This window comes from Paroedura picta, chromosome 10, assembly GCF_049243985.1.
Source record: "Paroedura picta isolate Pp20150507F chromosome 10, Ppicta_v3.0, whole genome shotgun sequence".
Taxonomy (NCBI): Eukaryota; Metazoa; Chordata; class Lepidosauria; order Squamata; family Gekkonidae; genus Paroedura; species Paroedura picta.
In genome coordinates, this window is record NC_135378.1 from 28,218,632 (window position 1) to 28,231,860 (window position 13,229).

Here is a 13,229-nt window from a genome sequence, read left to right on the forward strand (position 1 = left end):
GCTCAGGCCGTTATCAATAAATCCCAGGCTATTTGCTGTTAATGGGCCAGACTGGCTTGGAGGGGGATTACAGATCCAGCATGGAAGTGCTGTTGGTGGATGGGAGAGCAACACCAAGGGCTTCCCAGGGCTCGAGCCCAGACCGCTGGTGGCACAGGAAGCGGCCGCGTAGGACTGCCACACAAGGGATGCAACCACCCTAGAGGTTGGTGGAGCTCTTTGGGCTGGAAAAGAGGTTAAAGCAGCGGTAGTCAACCTGTGGTCCTCCAGATGTTCATGGATTACAGTTCCCATGAGCTGACAGCAAACTCTGGCAGGGGCTCATGGGAATTGTAGTCCATGAACATCTGGAGGACCACAGGTTGACTACCCTTGCTCTAGGGGAACCTTCATCTGGTTGTATAGACTCGGGGCAGACTGCAGAGGGGTCAGCTCCTGTTGGAAGGCTTCTTAGGTGGGGACGGCTCCATCCCGTCCAGGAGTCCCTGGCTTCATATTTGTGCCAGCACAGTTCAGCTCCCCATTGCCTGATGCCAGTGCTGTTTCTATTGGTGGGGGCGGGGCAGACTGTACATCACTTCTGCAGCTCAGTTCCACATACTTCTTCACATCTTCACACGTGATCTGTCTGGTTGGCCATGGCAGTCGTCAGGGCTTTGCATGCTGCAGCCTGGGTTTGCCAATATATGAACTCCTGTCTGACCAGTCCAGCTTTGCGGGAGGAGGTGGCTGGAAACATGTCACCTGTCCTCACCCCTTCCCCACATGCCACGGGGCCCTGGGGTGGCTCAGATTCCAGTGCCAGGAATGATGGGATTCCATTTGACTAGAGAGCCCGGTTTTGGCTAGACGGCCTATGGGGAGGGTCACTTAACCACGTCTTGGTCCAGGTCTGATAGTGGTTTTGTGGGAGTGCCCAGTGGCCAGCGTGAGTTCGAGGGCCCGTCTTGGGAGCAGCACGGCCACTGACCTGGCAAAGTAGCACGGGCCCCACTTGCCTCGTCATTGAGGACTAAGCATTCTGCAGGGAAGGGGGGGATGTTTCATGGCTAGGCTACTGGCAGCCAGTCAGGTCCCCATATGCTGGCACACAGGGTGGCCCCGGTATGGCATCCGGTGGTCGAAAGGAAGAAAAAAGAACAGAGTGGCTCAGTTATGTGCCCTGGACCTCTAGGATGAAAGAAAAACAAAAAGAATCCCAAGGAACTGGGCCGACCACAGACCACCGGAGGATGTTCTAAAACACGGGGAGATTTGAACCAGCTAAAAAAATTTTTATTCACAAAAAGATTTTTATTTCATTTATACAGCGTATAAGAGAATGGTCTTCCTCCGCTTCCATCTGAGGACTGTGATGATGAATCTAGAATATAAAAAAATGCAGAAACGTTGTCAATAAAGAGCATAAATAAACGAGGGTTCCATGTGACACCCGAGGACATGGCTTTGGGAAAATGTCCTGTTCTGACTTGAGGGAAAGTAACTTCTCTAACCATGTGGTTGTACCACCTATCATTCTCTCCAGAACTAAGCCCCATGAACCCAGAAGCTCTTTGCTTCATCCCAGCCATTGCCAGCTATGCTGAAATTAACAAAGGACAGATCATAAGAGAATGACGTAGTGATTCTGACTGCAGGAAGGTCTGTATTTATTATTTTTTTAGCTATCTGGTGGGGGGGGGAAATCATAGAATCATAGAGTTGGCAGGGGCCATACAGGCCATCTAGTCCAACCCCCTGCTCAATGCAGGATCAGCCCAAAGCATCCTAAAGCATCCAAGAATCCAGAAGAGTAAAGACTCATTGAGGGGTATGTGCAGTCAGTCTTTCATCAGCCTTTTCCCTTCCTCCAGGGACCTCAGAGTCCCTCCCCCATTTGAATCTCAAGAGCCATGTGAGGTGTTCCCACTGCCCAAAGTGACTTTGAGAATCTCATGGTAGAGCATTGATTCTGTTGTACGAAGAATCAATCACATTAGCTCCTGATCAACTCTGCAGTTTGAAGGAGTATCGCAGATGGACAGATAGAGTGCTGGGAGAAGAAATGGAGAATTTAAGCTGTTGAGTACTCAGTGGACGGCCTCTCCCAGATCACCTCTCTCTTCTAAGCCACAGCACTGACCATATAACAGTTGTGCAACAAGAAAGCAGTAGAACTAAGCCCTGAACAACAAAACTTCCTCAGCCTAAGCTTCTGAGATTCAAAGCTCTCTTGCAGACCCAGCACTAGAAATGTGGATGTGAAAAGCAGGTGTCTGAGAGCACAGGCCTTTGTTACATGGAGCTGGGATTGGCTGTGACCAGAACTCTCGACTGAGTTCATACTCTGCGACTCACTCGGATCTACCGTTGTGGAATGCATGAAGCGAAGGCCAAAGAACCGCAGAACACCCATTCACACAGAAAAGAATTTCTTTCTACCCCCCAAAGTTCTCAGCTCGAACTAGTCAAATACCTGGGCAGCAAAGCCACAATTGTAGATAGGAGACAGACCAGATAGAATGCGGGACTGCTCAGCTGCTTATGCATGGTCCAGTCGGTATTGGCTGGTGGGTTGCAAAGGATGCACGGCGAACCAAAGATAATAGAAAATAAGAAATAGAGGATGATACTTCCAGTTATTGCCGCTGCTTGGGTCATAGTCTAATTAAAAAAAAAGAACAATCATATAAGAACCTGCTTCTCCTGTGTGTGTGTGAGACAAAAAGAAATGTAGAAATATAGCTTTAGGCAACCCCTTCCCCATAACATCTTGCTATGAAATAAGATTGGGCAGTCTTGGGCTACTGGGCTCGCTTTCCCCATTCCTCGTCTTCATAACCGAAAGAACGCGGCACATACCACAGATTTCCTCTGGAGGATAAGGTGGCCCATACAACTTAAAAACATTGATGTATCCACCGGACCCTCGGCCGCCTTGCGGTCCATATTATACATCTGCAAAGGAAAAAAGATTTTGAGGTCCACACAGCCCCTCTTTATGCCTTTTTCTACTTATCTTCTTACTAATATTTGAGGGATATCTTAAGGCCTAGAGCTACAAGCTGATTACTCTTGTCCTAATCCTAATATGTTATATTTCTCAAATGTCCTTCATGCTTCTTAGTTTAGGTTTTTACATTTTAGGGGGTACTTGTCACTGGCGTATCCACTAATAAGGGGCTGCATCTCTTCCAGGAATGGGGCACCTCTGTCCAGAATAAAGAATCCTCCCTGGATACAAGATCCTCCACCCTATGTTGGTTCAATAGCTATACATACCGGTATCTGGATTTCAGTCCAATGGATTTCAGTCCAGGGGGAAGCTGAGGTTTGCACACAGCTGGGCAGGAGGGTCCTTATAAGAAAAGACCTTTCTCTCAAAGAGCCCTTGTGCCAGTGGTTGGGAAGAGACAAGTGCACATGTCTTATTGGACAGCCCCTTTCATAATGCTATTAGATGTAATCTAATTCAACCAGGAGTGGACAACTGCCAAGGAATCCCCCCCAAAGAAAAGATTCAGATTCTGCTCCAAAATGAAAATCAGCAGACAAGTCTCCTTACAGACAAATTCTGCTATAAAATCGTGAGGTGTTTTTGTAAATCAGAAGGCACTTGTAGAGTTCTATTGTAACATTGTAATTCAGTCCATGGTATTTAATGCTCATTTTAAATACTTTTAATGTTTTAAAGTTCTAAAGTTTTACTGATGGTGGATTTCTAACCTCTTTTTTTTAATATTACCTTCCTTCATTATAAACCACCATCAGTTTTAAGTGCATATGACATATTGGTCTAAGTGACCGTCAAATAAAGATTGATATAGGGATATTGCTGCAAGCAAGAAAACTGGGTCTGTCAGAGATAATGGGAAGAATGTCCTTTCCCACAACTTACCCCGTAAGACACGAAAAAGCAGGCCAAGCTTTGATATAAGGCATCTGCTAAGTTGATGAAGAAGGCTGAGGATACATAAGGCTGAAAAACAAACATGGGAGAAAACACCTCCTTGGCTTCAGGAGATACAATTCCAAAAAATTGGGAGAAAATGGCACCTCCTGATGTGGCCATGGCCCTACCTATGGAGCTTCTGAAAGCTGCGCTCAGAAGGCCTGAACAGCATCAGGAGAGAAGTCATAGCCCCTGGGGAGGCTCTGAGCCCATCTGCTGCATCCCAAATAAGAGGCAAAAGTCAAACCATGGTTTGTTTTGCTTTAAGAAAGAGCAGCAACATGTGGTTGGCAGACAAATGCACAGACTTTTAAGTTCCAAAATCAGGATATTTTCCCCGTCAAAATGGGCTTGCATTTGCCCACCCACCAACAGAAATGGATTCAGCAAAAGACATTTTCTTTGTCCATTCTGTTTTCTGGCAAGGCTTCATGTGATCGTGAGCTGCACATGGACTATGTGCATGACAATGTGAAACCTGCACACGGAGTCTGTGCCAAGGACTCTCAGTTTCGGGGATCTCTGGCCTCCGTGACCTCCCCCACCTCTAATCCTGACCTGCTGTGCTTCTTTGGCCAAATACTTCCTTTATGGCCAGTCTGCACTACCACTCAGTGTTCAGTATGGCCTGCGTCCCTGCCAAAGCTGTCTTCGGCAGGACACTTCCATAAGCAACAGCAGTTGACGGGGCAGCTACTGAGAACAGAATGTCAGTCAGCCCAAGGCCTCCAGCTGCTCTTGTAAGGCCACCTACCTTACCTGGCTAGAGGCTTTGTGAAGCACTGCCTTTTCTTTCCAGGATCCCACTATAGGAATTGAACAAGGAAGTATATGTGGGGGGTGGGGGGGGGGGAGCAGGAGGAACCGGCAACACAATCACAAGTGGTAAGTCAGGCACTTGAGCCAAACCGGAATGTACCTCAGATCTCTGGCTGGACTTGTAAAGTTCCGGCATTCGGAGAAGGGTCTCTGCAGATAAATGTTTGTCCAAAAGACCATAGATAACTGGTGGTACAGATGTGAAGAGGAGGTTGAAAAAAATGAGACTCCCGTGGTCTGTCATGTCTGTCATGTCTCCTCCAGCAAAGAACTGATACCAGAAGAGGATAGCTACATATGCCTGTTAAGATGAAAGGAGACAACAAAAAGGGAGAAGGAACAAATGGGTGGTGAGGGGAAGGCAAACAAGGTCAAAGGATTCAGAGAGTAGTCCATAAGTTCAACGGTCCCCAAATTTTTTGCGGTTGAGGACCGCCTCCGGGGGTGGGGGAGGGCCGGCAGCCCGGGCGTCACACATGCACGTTTGTGCCACCAGAAGGTTCTAACGCACACGCGCAGTGTTGCCGCGCATAAGCGTTTGCGCCAGCAGAGGCGCAAACCCGCATGCGTGGCACCTCCGCATGCCGGCAGCTGCGCCCGCCTCTTCCCCCCTCTCTCGCAGCCAGAAGCTAGCCAGGCCGTGAGCGAAGCGGCCCCTTTGGCATCCGCTTTGCTCACAGCCTGTCGAGTTTCTTGCTGCGGGGGGGGGGGGGGGAGGCAGGCACGGCCGGGGGTGGCCTGGGAACGAGGCCTTCGTGGCCCTGTACCGGGCCGCAGACCGGGAGTTGACGACCCCCGCATAAGATGACACACAAACTGAATATGCCAGTCTTAAAAAACTGGACCTCCCTCCACCTTAGAACAGCAGCGAAAGGTCTTTTTATATATTGAAAATATTTATACTCTGCTTTTCCTTTGTGGCTCAGGGTGGCTTACAATTTTAAGACAATTGAAAAGATACAAAATGTGATAAAACCCATTGGCACTCCTTCCCCCTCCATCTACACTCTGTGACAGCAGCTAAGCTGTGGCCATCTTTTTGTGGCTGGCTGCACCTGCAGGCCCAAGCCAACTCAAAGCCATCATCAATGAAACTAGGGGTTGTTCACTGATTTTTCCGTCCCCAGGCCCTATGGCCTGCTTATTGATTCATGGTGAAAGATGCACTTCCTGACATCTTTGTCTCACCTTTCTGCTGAAGGACTCGGATTAGCACCGAAAGCTAAAAAAGAAGTCCTTCAGAGAAGCCGAAACTAGGAGGCACATTTGAACTGAAGGCAGGAAGTCAATGATGGTTGCTTGAAAATCAACTCCAAGGTAGAGGGTAGTAGATAGTTATGGTCATATTTTCTTTTATTATTATATCGATTGATTGACTTACTTTTATTATTATCTTTATTGTATTATTGTTTTATTATCTTAGTTTTATCTTTATTGTTTTGGCATCCTCCTGTTTAATGGCTTCTTTGATTATCTTACTGAATTAACAGGAAGCCCTCTTAAACTGGCTTTCTGGAGACGTGGTCGGCTGTACACTGATCTTTAGAAGAACGCCTCCAAGGGTCAAATGGTTGGCCCATTCAGCATGAGCCCGTGGAGAGCCAGTGTGCTGAAGCGTGGAGTTAGGAACAACTCAAGTTCAGAGCCAACTTGGTGTCACGGATAAGAGTACTGGCCTCTAAACTGGAGAGATGGATTGGATGCCCCGCTACCCCAAATGCAGCCAGCTGGGGGACCTTGGGCTAGCCACAGTCCTGATCTCAGAGCTGTCAGAGCTCTCCTACCCCTCCCACCTCATAGGGTGTCTGTTGTGGGGAGAGGAAGGGAAGCCTATTGTAAGCCTGCTTTGAGACTCCTTTGGGTAGTGGAAAGCAGGGTATCAAGACCAACTCTTTTTATTTCTCCAATCCCTGCTTATCTGGTGCTCCCTCATAAATCCATATATGGTTCAATTTTTGAAAGGTGGGTTAGAAAGGCCAGCCTGTCTCACTCCCCTCCCTTCAGCCAGAACTGCAGAAAACATCCCTCTGGTATGCTGAGGTTCCTAACTATCAAGCCAGATAGGAACAATCCCTCATTAATGGTGACAGAGTGTGGCATTTCTGGCACACCCCATTTTGAATTGACTATTAAACGCCTCTGGAGCAGTGACCTTCCACCCAAGACAGGAATGTAGAGGCAATTTCGGCTGTCAAAGTCTGCTTGTCCCCCTTCCTGTCCATTCCCTGGAGCCACCGCCACCACCGTTCCTGGGAGAAACATACCAAATTCTTGTAAAAGAAATAGAGGACCATGTTGGCGAGTCGGGTGTAGCACCAGTGGCCGTGGACAAGCAGCAATTTGTTCAGTTGTTTGAACTGTGAAACCGCAAAATCGCTTGCCATCACTGCCTGAAAGCAAACAAAAAACAGACATTTATATATAATAACAATAAACAATAAAATCTCAAAAAAACCCATACATCTTCCCTTCAACATTTCTGGCAGATAAGGATCATTGCAGAAATTGGTTACTTTATCATCCGTAGAGGTGTTAATTTCCACCTAAGAACATTGAGGTCTTGATCCTTGTTCCCTTGGGAATACGTGTGGAAACAAGCTGCATTCATACTGATGAATTTTGGCAATTTCGGTGTTTCAGAGATTACGGAAATTGCCGTAACCTTGCGATCGCTGTTCCCCCGTCACAGTGTTCCTACTGAGTGCTGTGAGTGGGAAAGAGGCCTGCAGACAATACACGCTCTCAACATGAGCACTTCCAGGAAGCACAGACTACCCAGAGACTGTAGAGAGGAGACGTTTCCTGAAACTGTTCACAGGTGGACCCTTCTCTGGAAATTTGATCTCAGGATATAGTCTCCTAAGGTGGGGTCTGATTTCTTAGGAGTTTAGAAGCTGACAAGAAGAGAGCAGGCATAATCCCACAACATTCCTAGCTCCTGCTCCATTGCCTCTTGCTTGCTCACCCAAATTCCCTTCCATCGCAGTTCCTTCCTCCCATCTGCTGCTTCCTCCCTTCAGCGTGTCCTTCCTTAAACCAAAAATGTCGGAATGCCCAGATTTGGAGAAACACCTCACCTTTCAGTACCTCAATGTGCAGATCAAAAGATCATTTGGAATCAGAGACATAAGACAGCACGGAGCTGTAATCTATATAGCACGAGAGGCAGTCAGATACCATGCTGGCAGGGGCTGATGGTAATTGTAGTCCATGGACATCTGGAGAGCCCCAATTTGGCCTCCCCTGCTTCATGGCTTCCCAGGCACTTAGAAATGAACAGCCTAGTATGGCTCTGTGGTTGGTGACTTAGAGCAGAACCTGGGATTAGTAGTAGCAGCACTTTCATTATGGAATTGCACCAGAGCAGAGATTGGGATTCAAATCCCTGCTTGAATGAGTCTCATGGGGTCTTCATGGACCAGTCACAGTGTCTCACCTTAGGCTAGATGACAGATGACGGTCACCTCCATGTACCCTGATAAGGGGAGGAATTTTTTAAAAATGCTATTCTGTGTACTTGGAGGGGTGGGGGTGGGGCTTTTGGCCTAGGATTCTGAAGCTTCAAGTTGTCATGTTCACAGCCTTTGATCCCACTGGCAAATCCACTGAGCTGCATGTTTCCTCGTGAGATGGATCCATAAGCAACACGTCTTTTTTATGGTTCCCTACCTGCTTGCCTTCTTGGCCAGTGATTCCAACCCCCACATCAGCCTCATGGATCATGCTGGCGTCGTTGGCACCATCACCTGCCAGAGAGAGCGGGAAACTCACATGAGAGAGACTTTGGAGCACTGTACACAGGTCACACTGGCGAGTCTTTTGTACGTCAAATCAAGGCTCCCGTTCTCACTGACGCATCGGTTGAAAGCCTCCCCTGCGGCTGGCAGGTCAGAATGTAGTCCAAGTACCCCAAAGACCTAGCTAGGAACCCAATGGCTGAGCACATTAAATATTGCAATAAAAATACCTTTGTTACGTCGTGCACATAAACAGGATTAAAAGCTACCTCAAAAATGCAGTTAAGAACATAAATCCACATTTAGAACAACCTATGAAATGTTGCACGCACAATTCCCAAGAATAACATTCATGGTTACACATCTTATGACTAATGACCAAATGCGTTTCCAGCCAGAGGGCCTTATTCAATGGCCAAGTAAAAAAAAAAAACACTCTAAAACTCTTTCAGCATCCAGAATATCTTATCCATTAGTGGCTCGTATATTTCTAAAAGAGCCATGTGGGCAGTCCTGTCCGGGCCTGAACAGCCACCCTGTCCGGGTGGTGTCCGGCCCTTTGGGCCAATCCGGATTGGGCCAGCCCCTGGAGCCGCTGCTCCTGCTTTCCCAGGCCCTTCCCTAGCAGCTGTGGCACCACTCGGCCACCACAATGACAACGGGCCCTCCGGTAAGGAGGGCAGGGGGCCGGGAATGGCTTCCCCGCGCTCTGCCAAGCAGACCTGCCACCTCTAAGGCCCGTGGGGAAGCTGCGTAGTGGCTGGGGTGCGCCGTGGATCCCTTCTGGCCCGCTTGGCAGAGGTGCACTTGGCAGCAGCGGGGGTGGGGGAAGCCCTTGTGACGTCTGTTCTTATGAACGGGCTTGCAGCTAGTAATATAATAAAGGCCTGGTAGGCAGTCTTTCAGTCACAGAAAATGAAGCCCCAAAGAAGTAATATAATTCAATTTCCAGACAATATAATATAATTCAATTTTCAGAGCTTGTATTCAGAAATTATAGTGGCCGAGAACTCCCATCCTGTCCTGGGCAGGAGTAAAATTCTCAGTGTGTGTTCTCATGCATACAGCCAAAGGTGAAGGCCTTATAAATCACAAACGGGCTTCCCAGGGTGTGCAGCTCATCTCTGAGTGGTTGAGGCAGGCTCTGCAGACCTGTGCTCCTACAGCCTTCTCCAGTTCTCTGATGCTGCTACTGCTGGTAATGCCTAACGTAGGTCAGCAGGGGCCGGGAACAGGTAAGCAAGGGTTGTGCATGCCGGCAAGTGATCCCAAGGTTGTCGGGTGTTGAGATACAAAGAGACCTGGGAAAAGAGCTCCTTGGGGAAGGCTACTTTCAGGCAGTACTTGTTGCAGCAGTTTCTGCTTTCTCCCCTCCTGGCCAGCTAGAATGTGGCTCCTAGTTCTGGCTGTGCAAATGCTGACTGCAGAGGGGACCCGACTGGCAGACCGGATTCTTCCCTGTTTACATAGTTCCATGGTGATTTGGAAGGAAAAAAAACCCAATTCCTTGTGTGTTGCTTCCCCTTAGCACATGCTATCGTCATGGTATGGCCAGCTGTTCTGGTCCAGAAACCGGAACCTATGGTCACTCTACACGAAGGTCCATTATGAGCAGCCTTCTCCATTTGCTTCATGTTTGGGAGGCAGTCCTTATATGCCCATCAAAGATGCACACCAAAGCACATGTAACCTGCACAAAGTAGGAAAGGCGTTATGATGGGCACGACTCCTTTTTAGCTCCTTATGCAGCAGCTCACTGTTCACCCAAGTGCCTGAGGCCTAGTCAGTTTCCCAGTTATCAAAACACCGCCCTTATGCCCCCCTACAGGTGAGACAGGTGACTCACCTATAGCTAATGTCATCACTCTGAGCTCCTTTCTCACGGCCTTGACCACCTCGCTCTTCTGCAGGGGTGTTGCTCTGCAGCAGATGACAGCTCGCACCTGTGCCGTGAGCTGCAGGAATCTCCTACGCGCACTTTCATGCAAGGCCAAAGCTAAAGTGGGGCCATCTATAATCAGGCCAGCCTTGAGCTGGTTCTCCTGCGCTGCTGATATTCTGGGGTCAGCGGATTGGCCACTTTCAATCGGAAGGAGCATGGTCTTCATTTCTTCCAAGATGCTGTCAAGGTGTCCTTCACAGGCTTCCTGGAATGGAAAAGCGAGATGGTTGTTTGATCTTGGGTTTTGGAATAGTGAAAAAGATGCCTCAGCAACTGTTCACGCAGGCCCAAGGTTGAAGGAGCATGGGGAACAAATTAACTTGAAGAGTACAATTCCTATTCCCCACTCCCCACCAAAAGAAAAGTAATCACACTGGATTGATTTTACAGCTTGCCAAGTGTACACAATATTCATTAACCAGTACTTGATGGCCTATATAGATTCCCCAAGGGTGGGCATTGTCTACGAAATGCAGAAGGGGGAGGAGAAAAAGAGCTGTTTTTTGTAAGCCATGTTTTGCCATGCGAAGGAGTCTCAAGGTGGCTTACAGTTGCCTTCCCTGACTCTCCCCACAACAGACCTCCCTGTGAGGAAGGTGAGGCTGAGTGTCACCTCTGAGAGAGAATGGGGACTGGCACAAGGCCACCCAGCTGGCTGCATGTGGAGGAGAAGTGGGGAGTGAAACGCTGTTCTCCAAATCAGAGGACTCTGCTCTGAAGCACGACCCCACGCTGGGTCTCAGTTTAGTCATCATAATGGAGAAGTCATCATCATGAAGACTTCTGTAACACCACTTTGTCTAATGTCCAGGAAACCAGACCCACACTCCTTTAGAGGAGACCCCATAGCAGCGTCTCAGATCCAAGCTCAAAGGAAATGATTTGAAAATATCTTAAAACCGCCGCGCCACGGACTAAATAAAGCACTAAGACCTTGGGGGGAGGAATTAGGGTGGGCTCTGTCCGGGATAAAAACTCGGAGGAGACAATCAGGAGCCGCGAAGCGGCTCCTGATTCGCTCCTCTGAGTGTCAATCCTGGACCAAGGAGGCAATGGGGAGGCGCGCAAAGCATGCCTCCCCATTGCCTCCTTGGCCGCCCTCGACCCTCACCCGCCGGTAAGCTCCCCTTGCCGCTCTTCTGTCTTTCGGGAGGGTGGGGGGCCGCGAGCCACCCTTCTGTTGCCACTGGCAGCGGCCTCGCCCGGCGAGCCCGCTCCCGGGGCCGACAGAACGCTGTAGGAGCCTTTGGGGAGGGTGGGGGGCGGGAGCCGGCCTTCTGTTGGCCCCGGGAGCGGCCTTGCCTGGCACCGTGGGATCCTTTGGGAGCCTCCTTTCCCTAGCCCCCTTTTCTCTTCGGCTTCTGCCGGGACCGAGCTCTCCCTGCAGCCGCGAGGGAGATCCCCGCCCCGCCAGAAGCCTCCTTTCCGGAGCCCCCTTTTCTCTTCGGCTTCTGCCGGGACCGAGCTCTCCCTGCAGCCGCGAGGGAGATCCCCGCCCCGCCAGAAGCCTCCTTTCCCGAGCCCCCTTTTCTCTTCGGCTTCTGCCGGGACCGAGCTCTCCCTGCAGCCGCGAGGGAGATCCCCGCCCCGCCAGAAGCCTCCTTTCCCCAGCCCCCTTTTCTCTTCGGCTTCTGCCGGGTACGGGCTCTCCCCCACAGCCCATCTAGCACCCATTTTATTTAAAATTAAAATGGGCTTTAAATCTAGTATGAGTCATGATTCTGATTCTTGGCACCTGCTCTCCCTCTCTGTGCATTCAGGGAAGGCATGGGACTGCCATGTGCACCAGTAGTAATCAGGTTGTTACCAGCAGTAGTCTAGTTTCAGGGTAATGCACAGGGTCCATGTCTCAACATAGAAGCAGACAGAAAGGAAACATTATCAAAAAGATTGCTTTTTGGAATGTCTTACTCTAAATTCCTCAGTAACCCATCTGGGAAACCTGCATTTATCTTCTCCAGTATCTGCAAAATCCTTTTTCCTTCAAACTTAAAAGGACCCTGTTCAAAATCTACCCGTCAGAACAACCCCAAACGCTCCCCCTGCCCCACTGTAAATCTTATCTGCTTAGAAGAAGAGGAAGAAGAAGAAGAAGAAGAAGAAGAGGAAGGAAGGAAGGAAGGAAGGAAGGAAGGAAGGAAGGAAGGAAGGAAGGAAGGAAGGAAGGAAGGAAGGAAGGAAGGAAGGAAGGAAGGAAGGAAGGAAGGAAGGAAGGAGAAGAAGAATGTTGGTTCTTATATGCCACTTTTCTCTACCCGAAGGAAGCTCAAAGCGGCTTACAGTCTCCTATCCATTCTTCTCCCCACAACAGACACCCTGTGAGTTGGGTGAGGCTGAGAGAGCCCTGATATCACTGCTCGGTCAGAACAGTTTTATCAGCGCCATGGCGAACCCAAGGTCACCCAGCTGGCTGCATCACGTCAGTCGATCCACCAGAGGGAATAATAAACACATGAAAAGAAACTGACTTCGTTTTGAATACTGTTTTCATGCCAAAAGACTGAATAGTTTCAAAGGAGGGAGAGAGAAAAGATGTTTCTCCATCAGGAAGGCATAAGTAGATTAATTTTCTGGAATGCTCCACATTATGCTATTTTAATGAGATGATTCTGGGAACATTATTCTAATCAAGCCAGGCTGTGGGAAGTTATGTCAAAGAGCAACTTCCAAAAATGATATTTGTTTCAACACTCAAGACAAAAGCCTTCTGATCTGTACGACTAACATCATTTACGGTCTAGATTCCAATGGCGTTTTACAAACGCTGACTCAAATGTAGATCGTTCCGGAGGGCGGCAAT

At 48.9% G+C, this 13,229-nt stretch overlaps 1 protein-coding gene across 1 annotated transcript in view; it reads right to left on the reverse strand.

The window, feature by feature from the left end:
- Nucleotides 1-1,258: 1,258 nt before the first annotated feature.
- Nucleotides 1,259-13,229, reverse strand: part of LOC143820022 (phospholipid-transporting ATPase VD-like) — a 37,453-nt gene continuing 25,482 nt past the window's right edge. The window contains exons 15-22 of the mRNA XM_077302391.1: nucleotides 10,334-10,634; nucleotides 8,420-8,496; nucleotides 7,015-7,140; nucleotides 4,851-5,051; nucleotides 3,878-3,958; nucleotides 2,842-2,937; nucleotides 2,456-2,643; nucleotides 1,259-1,363 (exon numbers count right to left, since the gene is read on the reverse strand). Of these exons, the coding sequence (XP_077158506.1) occupies nucleotides 1,303-1,363; nucleotides 2,456-2,643; nucleotides 2,842-2,937; nucleotides 3,878-3,958; nucleotides 4,851-5,051; nucleotides 7,015-7,140; nucleotides 8,420-8,496; nucleotides 10,334-10,634 (1,131 nt within the window). The 3' untranslated portion in view covers nucleotides 1,259-1,302. The remainder of the gene's footprint in view (nucleotides 1,364-2,455; nucleotides 2,644-2,841; nucleotides 2,938-3,877; nucleotides 3,959-4,850; nucleotides 5,052-7,014; nucleotides 7,141-8,419; nucleotides 8,497-10,333; nucleotides 10,635-13,229) is intronic.